Source organism: Herpailurus yagouaroundi, unplaced genomic scaffold, assembly GCF_014898765.1.
Source record: "Herpailurus yagouaroundi ecotype Mexico unplaced genomic scaffold, PumYag 28, whole genome shotgun sequence".
NCBI classification, from domain to species: domain Eukaryota; kingdom Metazoa; phylum Chordata; class Mammalia; order Carnivora; family Felidae; genus Herpailurus; species Herpailurus yagouaroundi.
The window spans coordinates 2,636,016-2,653,233 of NW_024412376.1; the positions used below are offsets into that span (position 1 = coordinate 2,636,016).

General features: G+C 38.9%; 1 protein-coding gene across 4 annotated transcripts in view; it reads left to right on the forward strand.

Moving 5' to 3' along the window:
- The window catches only part of KAT6A (lysine acetyltransferase 6A), a 114,426-nt gene extending 97,810 nt beyond the window's left edge, over positions 1–16,616 (forward strand). For 2 of the 4 annotated variants that reach the window (XM_040448657.1, XM_040448863.1), the window contains exons 11-17: positions 819–980; positions 2,058–2,151; positions 4,120–4,351; positions 5,075–5,282; positions 6,464–7,066; positions 9,839–10,151; positions 12,228–16,593. In XM_040448657.1, coding sequence (XP_040304591.1) covers positions 819–980; positions 2,058–2,151; positions 4,120–4,351; positions 5,075–5,282; positions 6,464–7,066; positions 9,839–10,151; positions 12,228–14,905 — 4,290 coding nt within the window. In that variant the 3' untranslated portion in view covers positions 14,906–16,593. Of the gene's footprint in view, positions 1–818; positions 981–2,057; positions 2,152–4,119; positions 4,352–5,074; positions 5,283–6,463; positions 7,067–9,838; positions 10,152–12,227 lie in introns of all 4 variants that reach the window. The other 2 variants (XM_040448715.1, XM_040448791.1) reach the window with 1 other exon arrangement.
- Positions 16,617–17,218: the final 602 nt, after the last annotated feature.

The following is a 17,218-nucleotide window of genomic DNA, read 5'->3' on the forward strand; positions in this document are numbered from 1 at the left end:
CCCCAGGAAGAAGGGTGTGGTCTACAATACCCAAGAGCAAAGTGCTTCTCGCCTTAAGCATATATTGGTGTATATTTTAAAAGAAGTAATATTAAATTACTTAAATTGTTGAGTTTTCTATCCTGAAATATTGATGTCTTAGGGTTTAATGTGGGTATCTGTTGGCATTTGTGTAAAAGAGCAAGCTCTTGAAGCTCCAGCAACCCAGGGGTGTGTCAGGAGAAATACACAGTGGTGCTCCTGATCTTGGCCATCCTGATTCCAAGAAATCTCTCATTTGCCAGGTTGCTACCTAGGGAACCTGCTTGGTTGATGCCTCTGGCAATAGTTAATACTCCTAAAAATAGCTTTATTTCGGGGGCAAATCTAATTGTGGCAGCCAGACTGCATTGCTTTTGGATGCTGGCATAGAGTGGACTATAGTTATACCTTGTTTTACTTAACAAATGTATTTTAGAAGAGGCTGCTTTTAGATCTTTTGTTGAATTACTTTAAAAAATGAATCAAATCAGCTTGCTGTCTGAAGGATTACTGCAACCAATCTTGTTATAAAAGCAAAAAGTGCTCTTTTTTAAGGGTCATCATCTCCTTGTCTAGCTATTTGTACTTTGTTGAAGTGCAGTATTTTATATATTTAGTTGTCTTACAACAGCAGGTACCATGATTCTGCTGTTTCAGAGGATAGCTTCCAGGTTCTGATCACTGACAGCTCTCTTAGGCTGGACTGTGGATACTCACAGGTATTTGTAAGTGATGTGTATTATTGTTCTAGAACTAAAGAGCGACTTTACTGACCATTTTGTTCTATTATTTTCTAGGTTGATGGGAATGTGAGTACCATTTATTGTCAGAACCTATGTCTCTTGGCAAAGTTGTTTCTTGACCACAAAACACTCTATTATGACGTGGAGCCATTTCTTTTTTATGTACTAACACAGAATGATGTCAAGGGCTGCCACCTTGTTGGCTACTTTTCTAAAGTAAGTATATCAGCTTAAAATATGTTTGAATTCACACGGAAATCTGAAGCAATCTTTGTCAGTTCTCACTAGAACACTACAAAGTGCAGCACCTTCTGGGCACCATCTAGCTTTTGGAAAGGAAAATAGAAGGAATATTCAGAAACTTACCAAGGGCTAGAAGGTATCTAGTAACATTCAACAGACTGTAGTCTCCTAGGAACATGAGCTGCCGATTATACTCAAGAGGAAGAGTTTTAAAATGACTTCTATTCCCATGGTAATAATAGATAGAACTTGTGAAATAAACAGTCATTACCTCTTTGAGCTCTTTCTCAGTTTAAGTCTGCTCTTCCTACTTTAAATTTGAAGCACAGAAATAAGAATAAGCCCTTTTTATTAACGGATGTTTTCTTCCCTTCCTATAGTCTTTCATTCTTTTGGGGTGAACAAAAGGGTTTTTTTTGTAGTCAAACAACGTAAAAGATGTACTTTTATTTAAGCTGGCCTATGGTAAAATCTAAGTATATGAAATGGCTAAGTGGAAAGTACCAGCTTTCTGTTGGCTATTTCAGAAGTTAAATATAATTTTATATATATTGCCTTATTTTTAAAAGTGTACACAACATTTTGGGGTTATTTTTGTAAAGTGAGGTACAACTAATGGGGAGATGGGACTGCCCTATGTAGCACCAGAGCAGGAAACAAAAGAATCCCTGAAATAGTTGAAATAGTTGTTCCCCTGAATTTTCCCATTTCTGGAGTGTCACATCGACTCATCATCTATAGCTTTGCAGATTGATTGGGACTGAGATTCCTCTGTTCATATTAGGCAATGACATACTGTTTTTGAGTTGCAGATGGTGTTGGATGGCATAATTTTATTTTATATTTTTATTCTCCTGGGATGGTTGCTTTGTGGGTAGTGACAATGACTTAACGTGGTCCTGTCTCCTCCCACTGGGGTATTTTTTCCTTGATGCATATGGTATTCTCAGAGGACTAGGGCTGTGGTTTTGACTGTTAGTCTTTGTTTCTTAATAATTAGCATTAGTATTCAGTCTTACTAGCTTATTGTTTTAAAACTTTCTTTACCAGGAAAAGCACTGCCAGCAGAAGTACAACGTTTCCTGCATAATGATTCTTCCCCAGTACCAGCGTAAGGGCTATGGCAGGTTTCTCATCGATTTCAGTAAGGATTGTAATAATATCATTTCTCATTATCTCTTTTTGTGGGCCTTCCGTATATATTTTTAAAGATTTGCAGATGATTTATTGGTTGCTAGTATCTTCTGTCATACTGCTGTATGGGACTTTAAAACCTAAAGTCATGAATTTTTTCTTTTTTCTTTTTTTTGGATTGGACATGAAATATTTTTAAATAGCCTATACCGGAGGTGCCTGGGTGGCTCAGTCAGTTAAGCGTCCTACGTCAGCTCAAGTCATGATCTCATGGTTTGTGAGTTCAAGCCCCGTGCTGGGCTCTGTGCTGACAGCTCGGAGCCTGGAACCTACTTCGGGTTCTGTGTCATCCTTTCTCTCTGCTTCTCCCCTGCTCATGCTCTTTCTCTCTCTCCTACAAAAATAAATAAACATTCAAAAAAATAAAATAAAATAGCTTATACTGAATACTAACTTCTGTGTGATCTTTTGCAAATAGTTTTAATTTTCAACTGCTAACTTACAGTGGAACTTAGTTTTATGCTAATTCTAACTCACAACAATACTAAACACGTATAACTACTTAAATTAATACAGTAAAGTACAGGACTTGCCTTATTTTTGTTATTCAATTATCTGGGAAAGTATACATCATTTCTTACTTACAGACTCTACCTAGTGGTTAAAATATGCAGTGCACCTTTAAAAATCTTAAAAATAAATGTCTAGGAAATAATTTATAGGAAATACAGGAAATAATTTAATCTGACTTAAAAATGGAAAGGAACTGTTCTGAAAAAAGTCATCATGGAACATGTTGATAGTCTTGCTTAGAAAGTAAATATATGTTTACAATAAATTTTATATTGATTAATAAAATAGTGATTTTTCAGGGAATATTTTGATACGGTTTTTCTTCTAAGTATCAGATGGTTATATCACCAGTGGTAAGAAGTTAATTCTCAAGATGGACCAGCACAGCTTATTCCACTTGGCCTTAGACTGCACTTCTGACCATATTTTATTGGAAATATGCCACTGATTATTTTGTACATTTTCTTGGCCTTTTTGGATTAGTAGTAGAGAGAGCAGCTTAGGTTATTTAATATCAATATATTGTGTTGAAATAGAGCTTATGTTTGGATGTGTTATTCCATTACACAGCAAAGTTAGGGGAAAATTTGTTATATATTTGAGATAAACAATAGTCTAGGATTATTATACTAATTGTTTTCATTTGCTTTTCCTAATGTAACCTAATTTCCCACATTACCATTTATAGATTGCCTTTAATAAAGTTTCCTTTGATGACAAAAAAACTGTATTTCTTCTGCCATCTCCATTTTTGATACTTAGAACTTATTCCTTTCTTTTCCTCATCTTGAGAGTCATGCTCTAGACAGGAGGACAAATGCCACCATACACTCACTGTGACAGCCCCACCCTGACATCCTTACTTATCAAGAATTAGGGTGACGGGTAATTGCAAAGAGAGCTTTGACTGAAGTGAGAAATTGTCATCTAATTCACTTGCAGAAGAATCATAATCTTAATAGATAGAATTATTTAAAAACTAAGGCATCCTTTTGTACTGTTCTACAGTTCAGGTATAGCTGTTGCCATCTGGTGGTCCAGATAAAACATGCAAGAGTGGTTCCCCTATAAAATAAAAAGCATTATTGCCTTAATCTTATGTAGCCTGTTAATATGAGGTTGTATGATTTTTTTTTAAGTTTGAATATTTTAACAATGTAGTTTATAGCAAGTATAGACAAAGTAATGCTAACCTCATGTTCTCTCAGTATATACAAATTACATAATCTTCTGCAAATTTGTGTTGAAGTAATTTTTTAATTTGTTTTTTTTCTTGGAGGAATTTGCTTTTGAAATTATTATTTCCTGTACTACTTAGATTGGTTGTGGAAGAGGGGATTGTTATTTTGGTGAATTAGCCTATTTTAGGCTCGCTGACATATTTGTGATTTGGTGGTTTCTTTAGGTTATTTGTTATCAAAGCGTGAAGGCCAAGCAGGGTCTCCAGAGAAACCATTATCCGATCTAGGTCGTCTTTCCTACATGGCTTATTGGAAAAGTGTAATATTGGAGTGCCTTTATCACCAAAATGACAAGCAAATCAGCATTAAGAAGTTAAGCAAGTTGACAGGTATCTGTCCTCAAGACATTACTTCCACACTCCACCACCTACGAATGCTGGACTTCCGTAGTGATCAGTGAGTATCACATCCCTTTGTTACACTTTCAAAAGATAATCAGGTGGAAGTTTTTGGATCAGGCAGCTAGATATCAATGAAAGGGTATAAACTAATATAATAAACTAATACATTTGGTAATCCTGAGACGACATTTTCTTTTCTATGATCCTTGATACTGTTGACCTTAACTTTTTTTAAATTGTTTTTTCTGGTCTTTCTTCTAACTTTTGGACATAAGCTACTGAATCTTTTCTAATGTTGGGAGCTTCTTTACAATATGAGAACAACTCTAGAAATAATGCCTAATAAAATATATGTCCATGATTTATTTCCATTATATGTGGTATAAAATAAAATATAGGTCAAGGGAAAGTCAGCTCACTCTTATCTGGAGTGATTGGGAAAAGATCACAGAGAAAGGAAGGAAGCATTGGGCTAGAAAGATGGAGAATAGGAGATAGTGTACAGGAGAGTAGCAGAAATTCCAGAGCTGGGAAGTATGAGACAGTGAATGGTTAAAATAACCAAATCCATTGCTGTTGTTGAGTATGAAGTATGTGTCCAACTTTGTATTTGTTAGTTATCTTGTATGGTGGCATATTTCTGTATTTCATCTTCCCAGGCAGGCTATTTTTGAAGCATTTATCATCATCTCCAGGTTTTCTAGGGGTTATAGCTCCATATTCATTGTTAGGTACTCTTATATGTTGTTGATTGCTATAAACTTTGCTCTGGTTCCAGATTTGTGATAATCCGCCGGGAAAAACTTATCCAGGATCACATGGCAAAGCTTCAGCTGAATTTGCGGCCTGTAGATGTAGATCCAGAATGTTTGCGCTGGACCCCTGTCATAGTCTCCAATTCTGTGGTCTCAGAGGAGGAAGAAGAGGAGGCTGAGGAAGGAGAAAACGAAGAGCCGCAGTGCCAGGAAAGAGAATTAGAGACAAGTGTAAGGGCATGAGTAGTCTCTATTTTTGATAACAGAAGGCTCTATTTTTGGTTTTCATGATTATTTGTGATATGTGTTACAATATCTTAAACCAACACAGTCAATTCACATTAGATTTTCAGAGATGATTACAGTGATAGAGATTTCAAGAAAACTGGGTTTTGTTTACTTAAATTGTATATTTTTAAGCCTTAGGTCATTAGGAGACCTTCAAATTTGTAATAATGTGTTATGTAGAACTAAATATTTCTTACCAGAGTGCTGATAAACAGCTAAATCTTAAGCTGTGTAGTAACTGACAAATCTGAATTTAATTCTGACCATTGTTAAAACAAATTAAGATACCTTTTCCTTAAAGTAAAACATTAAGGAAATAATGTAAACATGTATGTTCTAATAGAGCACTAAACAGTTCAGTGGGTACACAGATGTCTTTAGCCATTAAAGGGTTAATGAGGGACTGTATGACATTGTATAGTTTTCAGTATTTTTTGTCATGTGATGCATACCTTTCTCTGTTTTTTTTTAAAGCCGTGCTTTCTTCCTTTAAAAATCTATGTCCTCCTTTGATAAACGTAAACAATCTCATGCCCCTGTTTAATGTAATTTAATTTTCAAAATGAAATTAAATATTCAGAATAAAAATAAATCAAAATAATTACAGAAATTTTCTTTCATTTTTTTCAAACACCCTTTTCTCTTGCCCATGCCCCAGAGTCCATCTTCTCTCCGTTTATAAATTTTTATTTCTGATAAATTTTAAAATTATATCATTTAACATTTATAAGAACAATGCTGTTCATTTTGTTTATTGAAGGTGGGATTACATAGTGGTTAAGAGCACTAACTCTTGGGTCCGACTGCCTGGGTTTATATCCCAGCTTCTATATTTGCTGTTGCATGTCCTAAGGCGAGTTACTTATATTTTTTTGTGCCTCGGTTACTTCGTTTGTAAAATGAGGATGTAATAATAACACTTCATACAATTGTTGTGAGGATTAATGTATCCTATAAAGCATTTAAAGCAATGTCAAACACAGAAATATTCATGATAGCTACTAAATTATGCTTTTCTTTTTTAAAGCTTTGTTTTCTTATCTCTGTATTTAGGAGGTCAAATAGGAGATATAACTGAATAAGGCTGAAAGATTAACCAGCATGGTTTTATTTTCTAAAATCAGGTGGGAAAGTCTGCATCTCGGGAGAACAAAGAACAAGATTCTTACTCTTCGGTAGAAAGTGAAAAGAAACCAGAAGTTATGGCACCAGCTAGTTCTACGCGTCTGAACAAGCAAGTCCTTCCCCGTGATAGTCTTCCTGCAAACAATCAGCCATCTCGGAGAGGCCGCTGGGGAAGGAAGAACAGAAAAACCCAGGAACGTTTTGGTGATAAAGATTCTAAACTGCTCTTGGAAGAGACATCAGCTCCTCAGGAACAATATGGAGAATGTGAGGAAAAATCAGAAACCTCCCAAGAACAATACACTGAAAGTGAGGACCAGTCAGCAGCCTCTCAGGAGCAGCCCAGCCAGGATGGAAAGCCAGACATTCCCAAAAGAAGACTAAGTGAGGGGGTTGAGCTCTGGCGAGGACAGCTAAAGAAGAGCCCGGAGGCACTGAAGTGTAGATTACCAGAAGGCAATGAGAGGCTGCCCCGTCGCTATAGTGACGGTGACAGGGCTCTCCTCAGAGGCTTCAGTGAGAGTAGTGAGGAAGAAGAAGAGCCAGAAAGTCCTCGGTCCAGCTCCCCACCAATTCTTACAAAGCCCACACTGAAGAGAAAGGTAAGGCTTTTCTTGTGATTCGTTTCTTTGACTTGTCTGTTCTTTCCCCAGTTGCAGCTTACTATATACATTTGTCTATCCCAGAGTTCTGAGAAAGTAAATGTAGAAATTCTTAGTGTGTTATTTTTTAGACTTTATACCTTGGTGTATTGTGGCTTATGATCCTCCCAGTGAACATTTGAAATGTGTATAGGACTTCTTTGGTTCATGGAAATGAACATAGACACCATGAGCTTATTTAAGAGCCAACAAACTTTTTTAGCTTGCTGGTTTGATGTTCTGATCATGACTTTTAGGGATTTGTAAAATATTTTAAAAGCATATATATAGATCAGAAATGTTTATGTTAGAAAAGGAGAGAAGTATTTGACAGTTTGATGGACAGTGGTGCCCTGTGTCGGGGGTGCTCTGAGTGAGGCCATTCGTCTTGAGTGGGACTTACCCCCTGTGGTCTCTTCTCCCATTTCTGTCTCCCCGCCCCCCCCTCCTTTCTTCCAGTGGTTTGACTTAACCTGGTTGTGAAAATATTTTCTCAGTTCTATTTGTCATCTTGCAAAGTTTGAATGAAACCAGTTTATAAATGCGATGAGAGGATGAAAACAAGTTCTGGTAAACTGTATACCAGAACTTCCCCAGGCTGTGGAGTGAACTTTAAGCATTTCCACAAGCCAGCCACACTGAGCTCAGCAACCTGGATGAACCACCGTGTAGTAGCAGGGTGACAGCTTCCACCCAAAGCAGTGAAATTGTTCCTTTCCTTAACCACCCCCTCTTAAAAAAAACCGGGGGGGGGGGCTATATATAAAAATACAAGGTTTTAATTTTAGAACAGTTTGAGATTTGTGCAATTATTGCGAAGAAAGTACAGAGAGTTCCTGTATTCCTTACACCCAGTTTCCCCTATTATTAACCTCTTAGGTTGGTATAGTACATTTGTCACAAATAGCCAATATTTTGTTAACTAGAGCCCATTTTTATTTAGATTTCCTCAGTTTTCCCTTATGTTCTTCTCTTCCAGGATCTCATCTAGCATACCACATTACATTTAGTAGCCATGTCTCTTTGGGCCCCCTTGGGTGTGACAGTTTCTCAGACTCCTTGTTTTTGACAACCTTGACAGTTTGACGAGTACTGGCTAGGTATTTTAGAATGTACCTCATGATATTAGAATGGGCTAATAGGTTTGGGGGAAGAGGACCACAGAGGTAAAGTGTCATTCTTATCATATAAAGTGTGTGTGATACACCTTTTATACACATGCACACACCAAACACAAGAGTATTACTGTCAATATGACTTATCACTGTTGAGGTTAGTCTCGATCACCGGGTTTGAGGTTGTGTTTGTCGGTTTCTCCACTGTAAAGTTACTCCTTTGTTCCCCTCTCCCATACTGTACTTTTTGGAAGGCAGCACTGCCCACAGGCCACACTTAAGATGTGGAGAGTTGCACTGTATTCCATAGGAGTTCTGCTTGGAGATTTACCATTTTTCCCCATCTGCTTATTTATTCAGGCATTTCTTTATGTCAGCATGGACCCAGATATTTACTTTACACTTTGAGTTATAAACTAGTAGTACTACTTTATTTAATTTGTTCCTCAGATTCTTTCAGCTTTGGCCATAGGAGTCTTCACTTCTGTGTCCCTTTAACTTAATATGTACCCCATTGTTGTGAAGGTGTTTGGGTTTTTTTTTTTTTTTTTTTTGAGCACTTCCTTACTTTCTAGTACTGCGAGATGATCTAAGCTTATCTTGTATATTTTATGTCCCAGTCCTAGAGTCAGCCATTTTTCCAAAGAGCAGAGCCAGACATGTTTAACCTACTTTGAAAATTGTACTTCAGCTAAACAGACTAGTAAATTTGAAGTGGAGAGAAATTGAACCCTGGCTCACTCTGCCATTCATTATGTGATCAGGAAGACTGTATCTTTGCCATTCCAGGCTTCTATTGCCTATTTTTAAAACTGTGCTATTTCCCTGTGTAAAAAAGAGAATATCGTAACAGGCAGTGAGATCATGTACACAATACCTGAAGTTCTTACAGAAATGCGCCAGACTGGGAGTCAGAGACTGTCTTTTACAACCGTTTCCATACTGACTGGGTATGTGACCTTACACAGGTCCTGTAACCTGTCTCACCTCTGTGGAGTAAGGAGATTGGATTAGATTATTTCTGGTGCATCGTCTCTATCATTTTGTTTTATCTGTTGTGTAATTTAGGTATTATTAGATCAACCCTAGTACAAAATTGTGCCCAGTGTGCCACTTTCCAGTAACAGATTTATTACTTTTGAAATACTTCGTATCAGGTAATTACACATCAGCTCCATGTTTTTACATTTCACCATAACTCCTTATGGGTAGCTCATGAAGATGGCATACAGCTTTACTAATAGTTCTGTTGATCTTCAGAGAGCTATGAGAGCAACAAAAAGTGTTTTAGTCCTTTTTTTCCCCCTCTTGAAGTAAGAGAAGTTAAAGGACTAGCTTCTGTGTCATTTCAGTATTGAAATAGGCAATTCCCTAGGGTGTTAAATTTAACTGAACTATTAAAGGGAATTATAATATCTGCTCTCTGTGCCTTTTATCAAGTTCTATTCAGTTATCCAACATCTTTCTGTGATACTTTATGGTACCTTATTATAGTATTTTGAAATAATATTCAAAATGTCTGTTGGCTGATTCGAGTAGGTTTAAAAACTATTAATCGTGTTATTAATAGAAATGATAGTATTAATTCCTGTAAATGCTTTCTTTCTCTTCTAAATAGAAACCAGTTCTTCACCGAAGAAGGAGAATCCGAAAGCGCAAACACCACAACAGCAGCGTGGTCACAGAAACGATTTCTGAGACTACAGAGGTATTGGATGAACCTTTTGAAGACTCTGACTCTGAGAGGCCGATGCCACGATTAGAACCCACGTTTGAGATTGATGAGGAAGAAGAGGAAGAGGATGAAAATGAACTCTTTTCTAGAGGATACTTCCATCGTTTGTCCTCACAGGATGTGCTCAGGTGTCGATCCTCTTCTAAGAGGAAGTCTAAAGATGAAGATGACGAAGAAGAGTCCGATGACGCTGATGGTATGTTTTACAGAACCCACTGCTTATGGTAGTTTTAGTGTCTCTGAAGAAACACACTTCAAGTGATAACTGCAAACCCTTCAACAAAAAAGCTGAAAAATGACACACCCCACTAAGCAAGTAAAGGACGGCTTGATAATCTCTAACAATTTGTGTCAAGCACATTCATCCCCATTTTCTCCTTTAGTCCTCTGTCCTTTTAAAAAGTTTTTTTTCTAGTCTTCCCTTCAACTGAGGACCTAGTTTTTCCACTGGAGAAAATATCTTGCTGTTAGGAAATTGTTCTTTTTTGCCTAATCCTTTCTCAGCCATTATCTGAATCTTCAGTTAGTTGGTGGATTGGAGTTAGCCTCAGGAAGATCTTGAAGTAATAACCCTTTACCAGAAAGTACACTCTTGTGGACTTACCTGTTTTGCTAATTGTTGTATGCTGAGTGCTTAAAATGGACACTCAGTAAATATTGTTAAATGAATACATGCTAAGATGGTTCTAAGATCCGACTCATGTAAATTGGACTTGCCTCACATCTGTTCAGGATGTGAATCATATCTGAATCATATCTCTAATGTGCCTTTCTCTACGAGTAGTAAATTTCTAATAAAAATGGTGACAGTGCCTCAAAATAGGCTCAATTTTTATGGCATAGCTAAAAATCCAATGGTTTACTTTTGAAATAGCCTTGTCATTTAGAGATAAAGAAATGGGCTCAGAAATGTGCTAGGTCACAGACTAGTTCATCCTCCCCTAAAGTTTCTGCCAGTGCCTCATGCTGCCTGCAGCTGCAATGTTTGCCTCACCATAAGGTCAGACTGAGTTTTTTTTTTTTTACTTTGGTGGGTGAATTTGAAGAAATCTAGTTGTCCTCTCTTGGTGGATGTATAGCTTTTATTAACTGAGTTTTTTTATTCTTCTCTTAAAAATAAATCCACTCAATTTCGTATCTAGTGGAAACTTGTGTTTTCTCCATTCTCCTGTTTTTATGTAATAAATAGTTTTAAATAGTGATAAGATGACTGAGTTCTTTTATCGTGATGTATATATTAAACTAAATATTTATTATAAATTTGGCACTTCAGTAAAATTTCTGTCTTGGATCATTGTAGCGCAAATAGTATCCCCCGTTTAAGTTCTTATTGACTTGGACAAATTTTCTCTGATGCAACCATTTCCATTCTTTATTTTCAAGTTATTGCTAACTGTACCTTCTTAGTTCTTCTCTCCAGATCCTGTTTTTGCTTGGTGTTCTTCCTTTTAGAAATTAGTAGGAAATGTGAAGGTACTTAATGCTGCACCACACCTAAATATGGTTAAAGTGGTACATTTTATGCTATGCGTAGTTTACTACAATCTTTAAAAATAGAAAAAAATTAATGGGGAGAAAATAATACCAATATCAAATTTATTTCTGATAAATCATTGTCATTAACTTGTTTTTTTTCAGGTCAGTATTTATTTGGGACTAAATGCCTTGCAGCTGTTCCCATACAAACACAACATTGACTGAGCATGTCAGATTGCTTAGTCATGGCCTGGAGTAATTAACTCATGATATTACCTGAAGTCATGATTTTATGGAAACTAAAAAAAAAGCCAGAGAGATAATATAAATTGCAAACAGGGGTAAAACAAAAAAAAAAAAGAAATGAGTTGATTTGTAACTTACATAGTAAAGACAGCTTGTCTAAAGTAGTTGTGATAACTATTGAGTATTTGCATCTTTACACAGCTTATCTCCGTTTTCTAGATGATAAAACTGAGTATTTTAGACTAACTTACAAAACCATGCAGTTGGTGATGATAAACCTGAACTGGCTTTAACTGGTGGTTGGTAACAGAATGTTGACCCGGATTCTTTCATTGTTCTGCCAGCTCACTGCGTGACTTTAGAAGATGTCATTAATTAGATTTCTCCTTTAGATTCTTAGCTTGTAAGAGAAGGTAATCAGGAGTTTGTGATGATTAATAAAATCATTCCCGTTGCACATGTAGTCTCAGAAAAAAGTACTAGAAAATATACAAAATCTTTTAACTTTTTTAACGTGTGTGTGTGTGGTTTTTTTTGTCCCTCTGTGTAGACACTCCTGTTCTAAAGCCAGTATCTCTCTTGAGAAAATGTGATGTGAAGGATTCTCAGCTTGAGCCAGATACATCCACACCTATGAAAAAGAAAAAGGGATGGCCCAAAGGCAAGAGCCGCAAACCAATCCACTGGAAGAAAAGACCTGGTCGCAAACCAGGATTTAAGTTGAATCGGGAAATCCTACCCGTTTCTACCCAAGAATGCATTGTTGAGCCCACCGTTCCCATTCCTAAACCGGGACGGAAACCCAAACTTCAAGAGAATGAAGAGACTGTTGAACCAAAAGAAGACTTGCCTTTAACGGAAGAAAGGAAGGATGAGGAGGAGATGCACGTGGAAGCAGAAGAGGTTGAAGAGGGAGAAGAAGAAGATACAACCAGCAGTGAAGTTAGAGTGGCGTCTCCAGTGGATAGCAACAGTCCCGAGACTGAAACGAAAGAACCCGAAATAGAAGAGGAGGAAGAGAAGCCCCGTGTCTCAGAAGAGCAGCGGCAGTCAGAGGAGGAGCAGCAAGAGCTGGAAGAACAGGAGCAAGAGGAAGAGGATGAGGTGGCTGTAGAGACAAACCAGAATGAAGACCATGATGCAGATGATGAAGACGACGGCCATCTGGAATCTACCAAGAAAAAAGAGCTAGAGGAGCAGCCTGTTAGAGAAGATGTCAAAGAGGAGCCTGGTGGCCAGGAGTCTTTTTTAGATACTAATATGCAGAGCAGTAGGGAGAATATAAAGGATAAAGATGAAACAGAACCAGATTCTGAAGAGGAACAGACTTCCCACGAAACATCCATGGTATCAGAGCACATGCCAGGGTCTGAGGACGATCATGAAGAAGATTCAAACTCTAAAGAAGAATTAATTGAGCTAAAAGAGGAGGAAGAGATTCCTCACAGTGAACTGGATCTGGAAACCGTGCAAGCAGTGCAGTCTTTGACTCAAGAAGAAAGCAACGAGCATGAGGGAGCCTACCAGGACTGCGAAGAAACTCTGGCCGCGTGTCAGACCCTGCAGAGCTACACCCAGGCCGATGAAGACCCTCAGATGTCGATGGTGGAAGACTGCCACGCTTCAGAACATAACAGCCCGATATCTTCTGTTCAGTCTCATCCCAGCCAGTCGGTCCGTTCAGTCAGTAGTCCCAACGTGCCTGCCCTTGAAAGCGGTTACACCCAGATCAGCCCGGAGCAAGGATCCCTGTCCGCACCCTCTATGCAGAACATGGAGACCAGCCCCATGATGGATGTGCCTTCCGTATCAGACCACTCTCAGCAGGTGGTGGACAGTGGCTTCAGTGACCTGGGCAGCATTGAGAGCACCACAGAAAACTATGAGAACCCCAGCAGTTACGATTCTACGATGGGTGGCAGCATTTGTGGGACTAACTCTTCCCAGAGCAGCTGCTCCTATGGTGGGTTGTCCTCCTCCAGCAGCCTCACCCAGAACAGTTGTGTTGTCACTCAGCAAATGGCAAACATGGGCAACAGCTGCAGCATGATGCAGCAGAACAACGTCCAGCCTGCTGCTGCCAACTGCAACATCAAGTCACCTCAGAGTTGTGTGGTGGAGAGGCCTCCCAGTAACCAGCAGCCGCCACCCCCACCACCGCAGCAGCAGCAGCAGCAGCAGCAGCAGCAGCAGCAGCAGCAGCAACCAGCACCACAGCCTCCGCCGCCCCAGCAGCAGCAGCAACAGCCACCGGCGCCACCACCACCTCAGCCCCAGCAGCCTCAGCCCCCGCCCCCGCCCCAGCAGCAGCCCCCCCTGTCACAGTGTAGTATGAATAACAGTTTCACTCCAGCGCCTATGATCATGGAGATACCGGAATCTGGAAGCACTGGGAACATAAGTATTTATGAGAGGATTCCAGGGGACTTTGGTGCCGGCAGCTACTCTCAACCGTCAGCCACCTTCAGTCTAGCCAAGTTGCAGCAGCTGACTAACACCATTATGGACCCTCATGCCATGCCTTATAGCCATTCTCCTGCTGTGACTTCCTATGCAACCAGTGTTTCTTTGTCTAATACAGGACTGGCTCAGCTAGCTCCGTCTCATCCATTAGCTGGGACCCCTCAAGCACAAGCCACCATGACGCCGCCCCCAAACTTGGCATCCACCACCATGAACCTCACGTCACCTCTGCTACAGTGCAACATGTCTGCCACCAACATCGGCATTCCTCACACTCAGAGGTTGCAAGGGCAGATGCCAGTGAAGGGGCACATTTCCATCCGCTCCAAGTCCGCGCCACTGCCCTCTGCAGCTGCCCACCAGCAGCAGCTGTATGGCCGCAGCCCACCAGCGGTTGCCATGCAGGCTGGCCCTCGTGCATTGGCTGTTCAGCGTGGCATGAACATGGGGGTTAATTTGATGCCGACCCCTGCCTATAATGTCAATTCCATGAATATGAACACCTTGAATGCCATGAACAGCTATCGAATGACGCAGCCCATGATGAACAGCAGTTACCATAGTAACCCTGCCTACATGAACCAGACAGCACAGTATCCTATGCAGATGCAGATGGGGATGATGGGGAGCCAGGCCTATACCCAGCAGCCTATGCAGCCAAACCCTCATGGAAACATGATGTACACTGGCCCCTCCCATCACAGCTACATGAACGCTGCTGGTGTGCCCAAGCAGTCACTTAATGGACCTTACATGAGAAGATGAGCAAGATGAACTTGCAATTAAAAACTTAAATATATATAAATAAAGGAACCTTTTATACTGACAAACCAGAGAAAAATGGACCTTTTTCCAGTTAAAATATTGCTGTTAGATTTAGAGGAATTTTTCTTTGGTTTATTTTATTTTTTAGAAAACCTGGTCTTCTCTTTTTTTTTTTTTTTTTTTTTGGGTTCATTTTGTTCTGGGTTTTGGTTTTCTTCATAATCTTGAACATTTTACAATAGAACTCATCTAAAAATGGATTTGGGGATAGGGGAAACATGCACAAAAATCTTTTCATAATTAAAAAGAGCCTTACTTTCTTTACATACCACATGGACAGAATTTGTGTAAAAGTGAATTATCTTTATTTTATTTTAAAATGTATGTTTCCCCTCACTGTTTGCAGCTCCCAATGTTGTCATTTTTAAATGTTATATATACATCTCGGGGGTTAACAAGACCCCTTCCTCCAAACCCAACCTTTCATTTCCTACTTCATTCCAGCAGGAGGCACTTAGGGGAGACTCGGATGGGGACATGGAGAACAACCCAAGCTCCTTAAACTTATTATTATTGTTAATATTATTATTATTATTATTAATAAAGTGAGGCAGAAAAATGCTTCTCCTTTTAAAATCCCCTCCACTCCCTACACACACACACACACACACACACACACACACACACACACACCTCTTGACCTCTTGAAACCTTTCCCCAAGAATGTTTCTTTATAGATGGACTTCATTGAAATGTTTGTTTTTCTTAAATCAAGTGTAATATAATTTGGGGGGGGGGTTGTTTTTTACTATTCCCACTCAGCACTCAGAGACACAAAAATACTGTAAGTCTCAATTAACAGCAGAATCTCAGAGGAAAGCTGTTTGCAATCCTAATCCAGCCTTGGAGGAATAGAGATGGTCAGTTAACAATCAAAAAGAGGAAATTAACCTCTTGTTTTTTACCACCTGGTGAATCAGCCATAACACACATATTCCACGCAGCCTCTTGTTTTTAGTATGTACTTTGAGATGCTAAGGGTCTTGATTCTTGAGCCTTTGACTTTGACTAAACTCAAACAGCAGTCCCCAGTGCTTAGCCTCTTACATTCTTATACAAAGTGTTGATGGATGACTGTACATTTCAGTGATTTGAAAAATACCTGACAGACATTTGATACTGTTTATTTTATGTTGGAAGAGATGATTTAAGGGAGATCATGGTGTGAGTTTTATAGCTACTTAAATGATACATACCTCTAGTTTTCATTTTCTTGAGATCCTGAGTTCATTCCCTGTGAATCAGAGTGCACCAGCCCCTCTCCTGTGAGTGGTTAAAAGAGGGATAAACCAACCACCAGCATAGTAGGGCAAATCTGGACAGCAGGGTTTTAGCAGGTTCCTTTGTTGCTCCCAACTCCATTATCTTTTGTGCAGCCAGTTCGCCCATTCTCTTCCTGTTACTTGCTCCAGGGATAGGTAAAAAAAAATATATATATATCTATATATATGTTCCATCATTAGAAGATGGAAAATATTATACCACTCGGTATGTGCAGTCAAATATCCAAAAGGGGGAAGTACTGCTTAAAGAAATACCTGTAAGCATTAAATTCTCTCCTTTATTTGTACATTTTATATAGATAAATTTTTGAAGTACTAATTAGGCATTAAATTTTTTCAAATGCACAGGTTTGTTGTTTTTTTTTTTTTTAATACACTTTAATTGACTTTCTCAATTAAATGTGTTAGGTAGAAAAAGGCAGAATTCCACATCTTAACCGCTATCAATTCTGAGCATGTGCAAGGCTGTGTAGGACCCAGTTTCTCTGTATATACTCTTCCAGTTCCCAATCATCTATGTAGAAAGTGCACTGTGCTGCCCTCTCCCTACATCTTCAGCTATGTCATTGCTTCCTGGTTGGGGTGGGGATGGGGTGGGTCGGGAGGGAGGTATATTGGGAGGAGGGTGGGTCAAGGCAGAAGGAGAAGCTGTTGAAATGAGGGCCGTGAATTCAGTTTCTGTTGGTTTGCGGTTGTGTTTGGTTTTATTTCTTTAAAAAAAAAAAAATTCAATCGGGCAGCTCCCTTTTCCACAAGCCTTTTTGTGACTGTAGAACTATTGTAGAGAAAATGTTCTTTTCTATATTATAAAAGAAATTATCCAACACAGTAATATTGGTACCTGTCATTTTTTCACTTCTGTTTAAAAAAAAAATGTATTTTTAGCAAGATAACTTGGGTAATCTTCTAAAAAAGAAATTTAAAAAACTCACTGTTAGTGACTTTGATGCCTTTTAAAATAAGAGCTTTT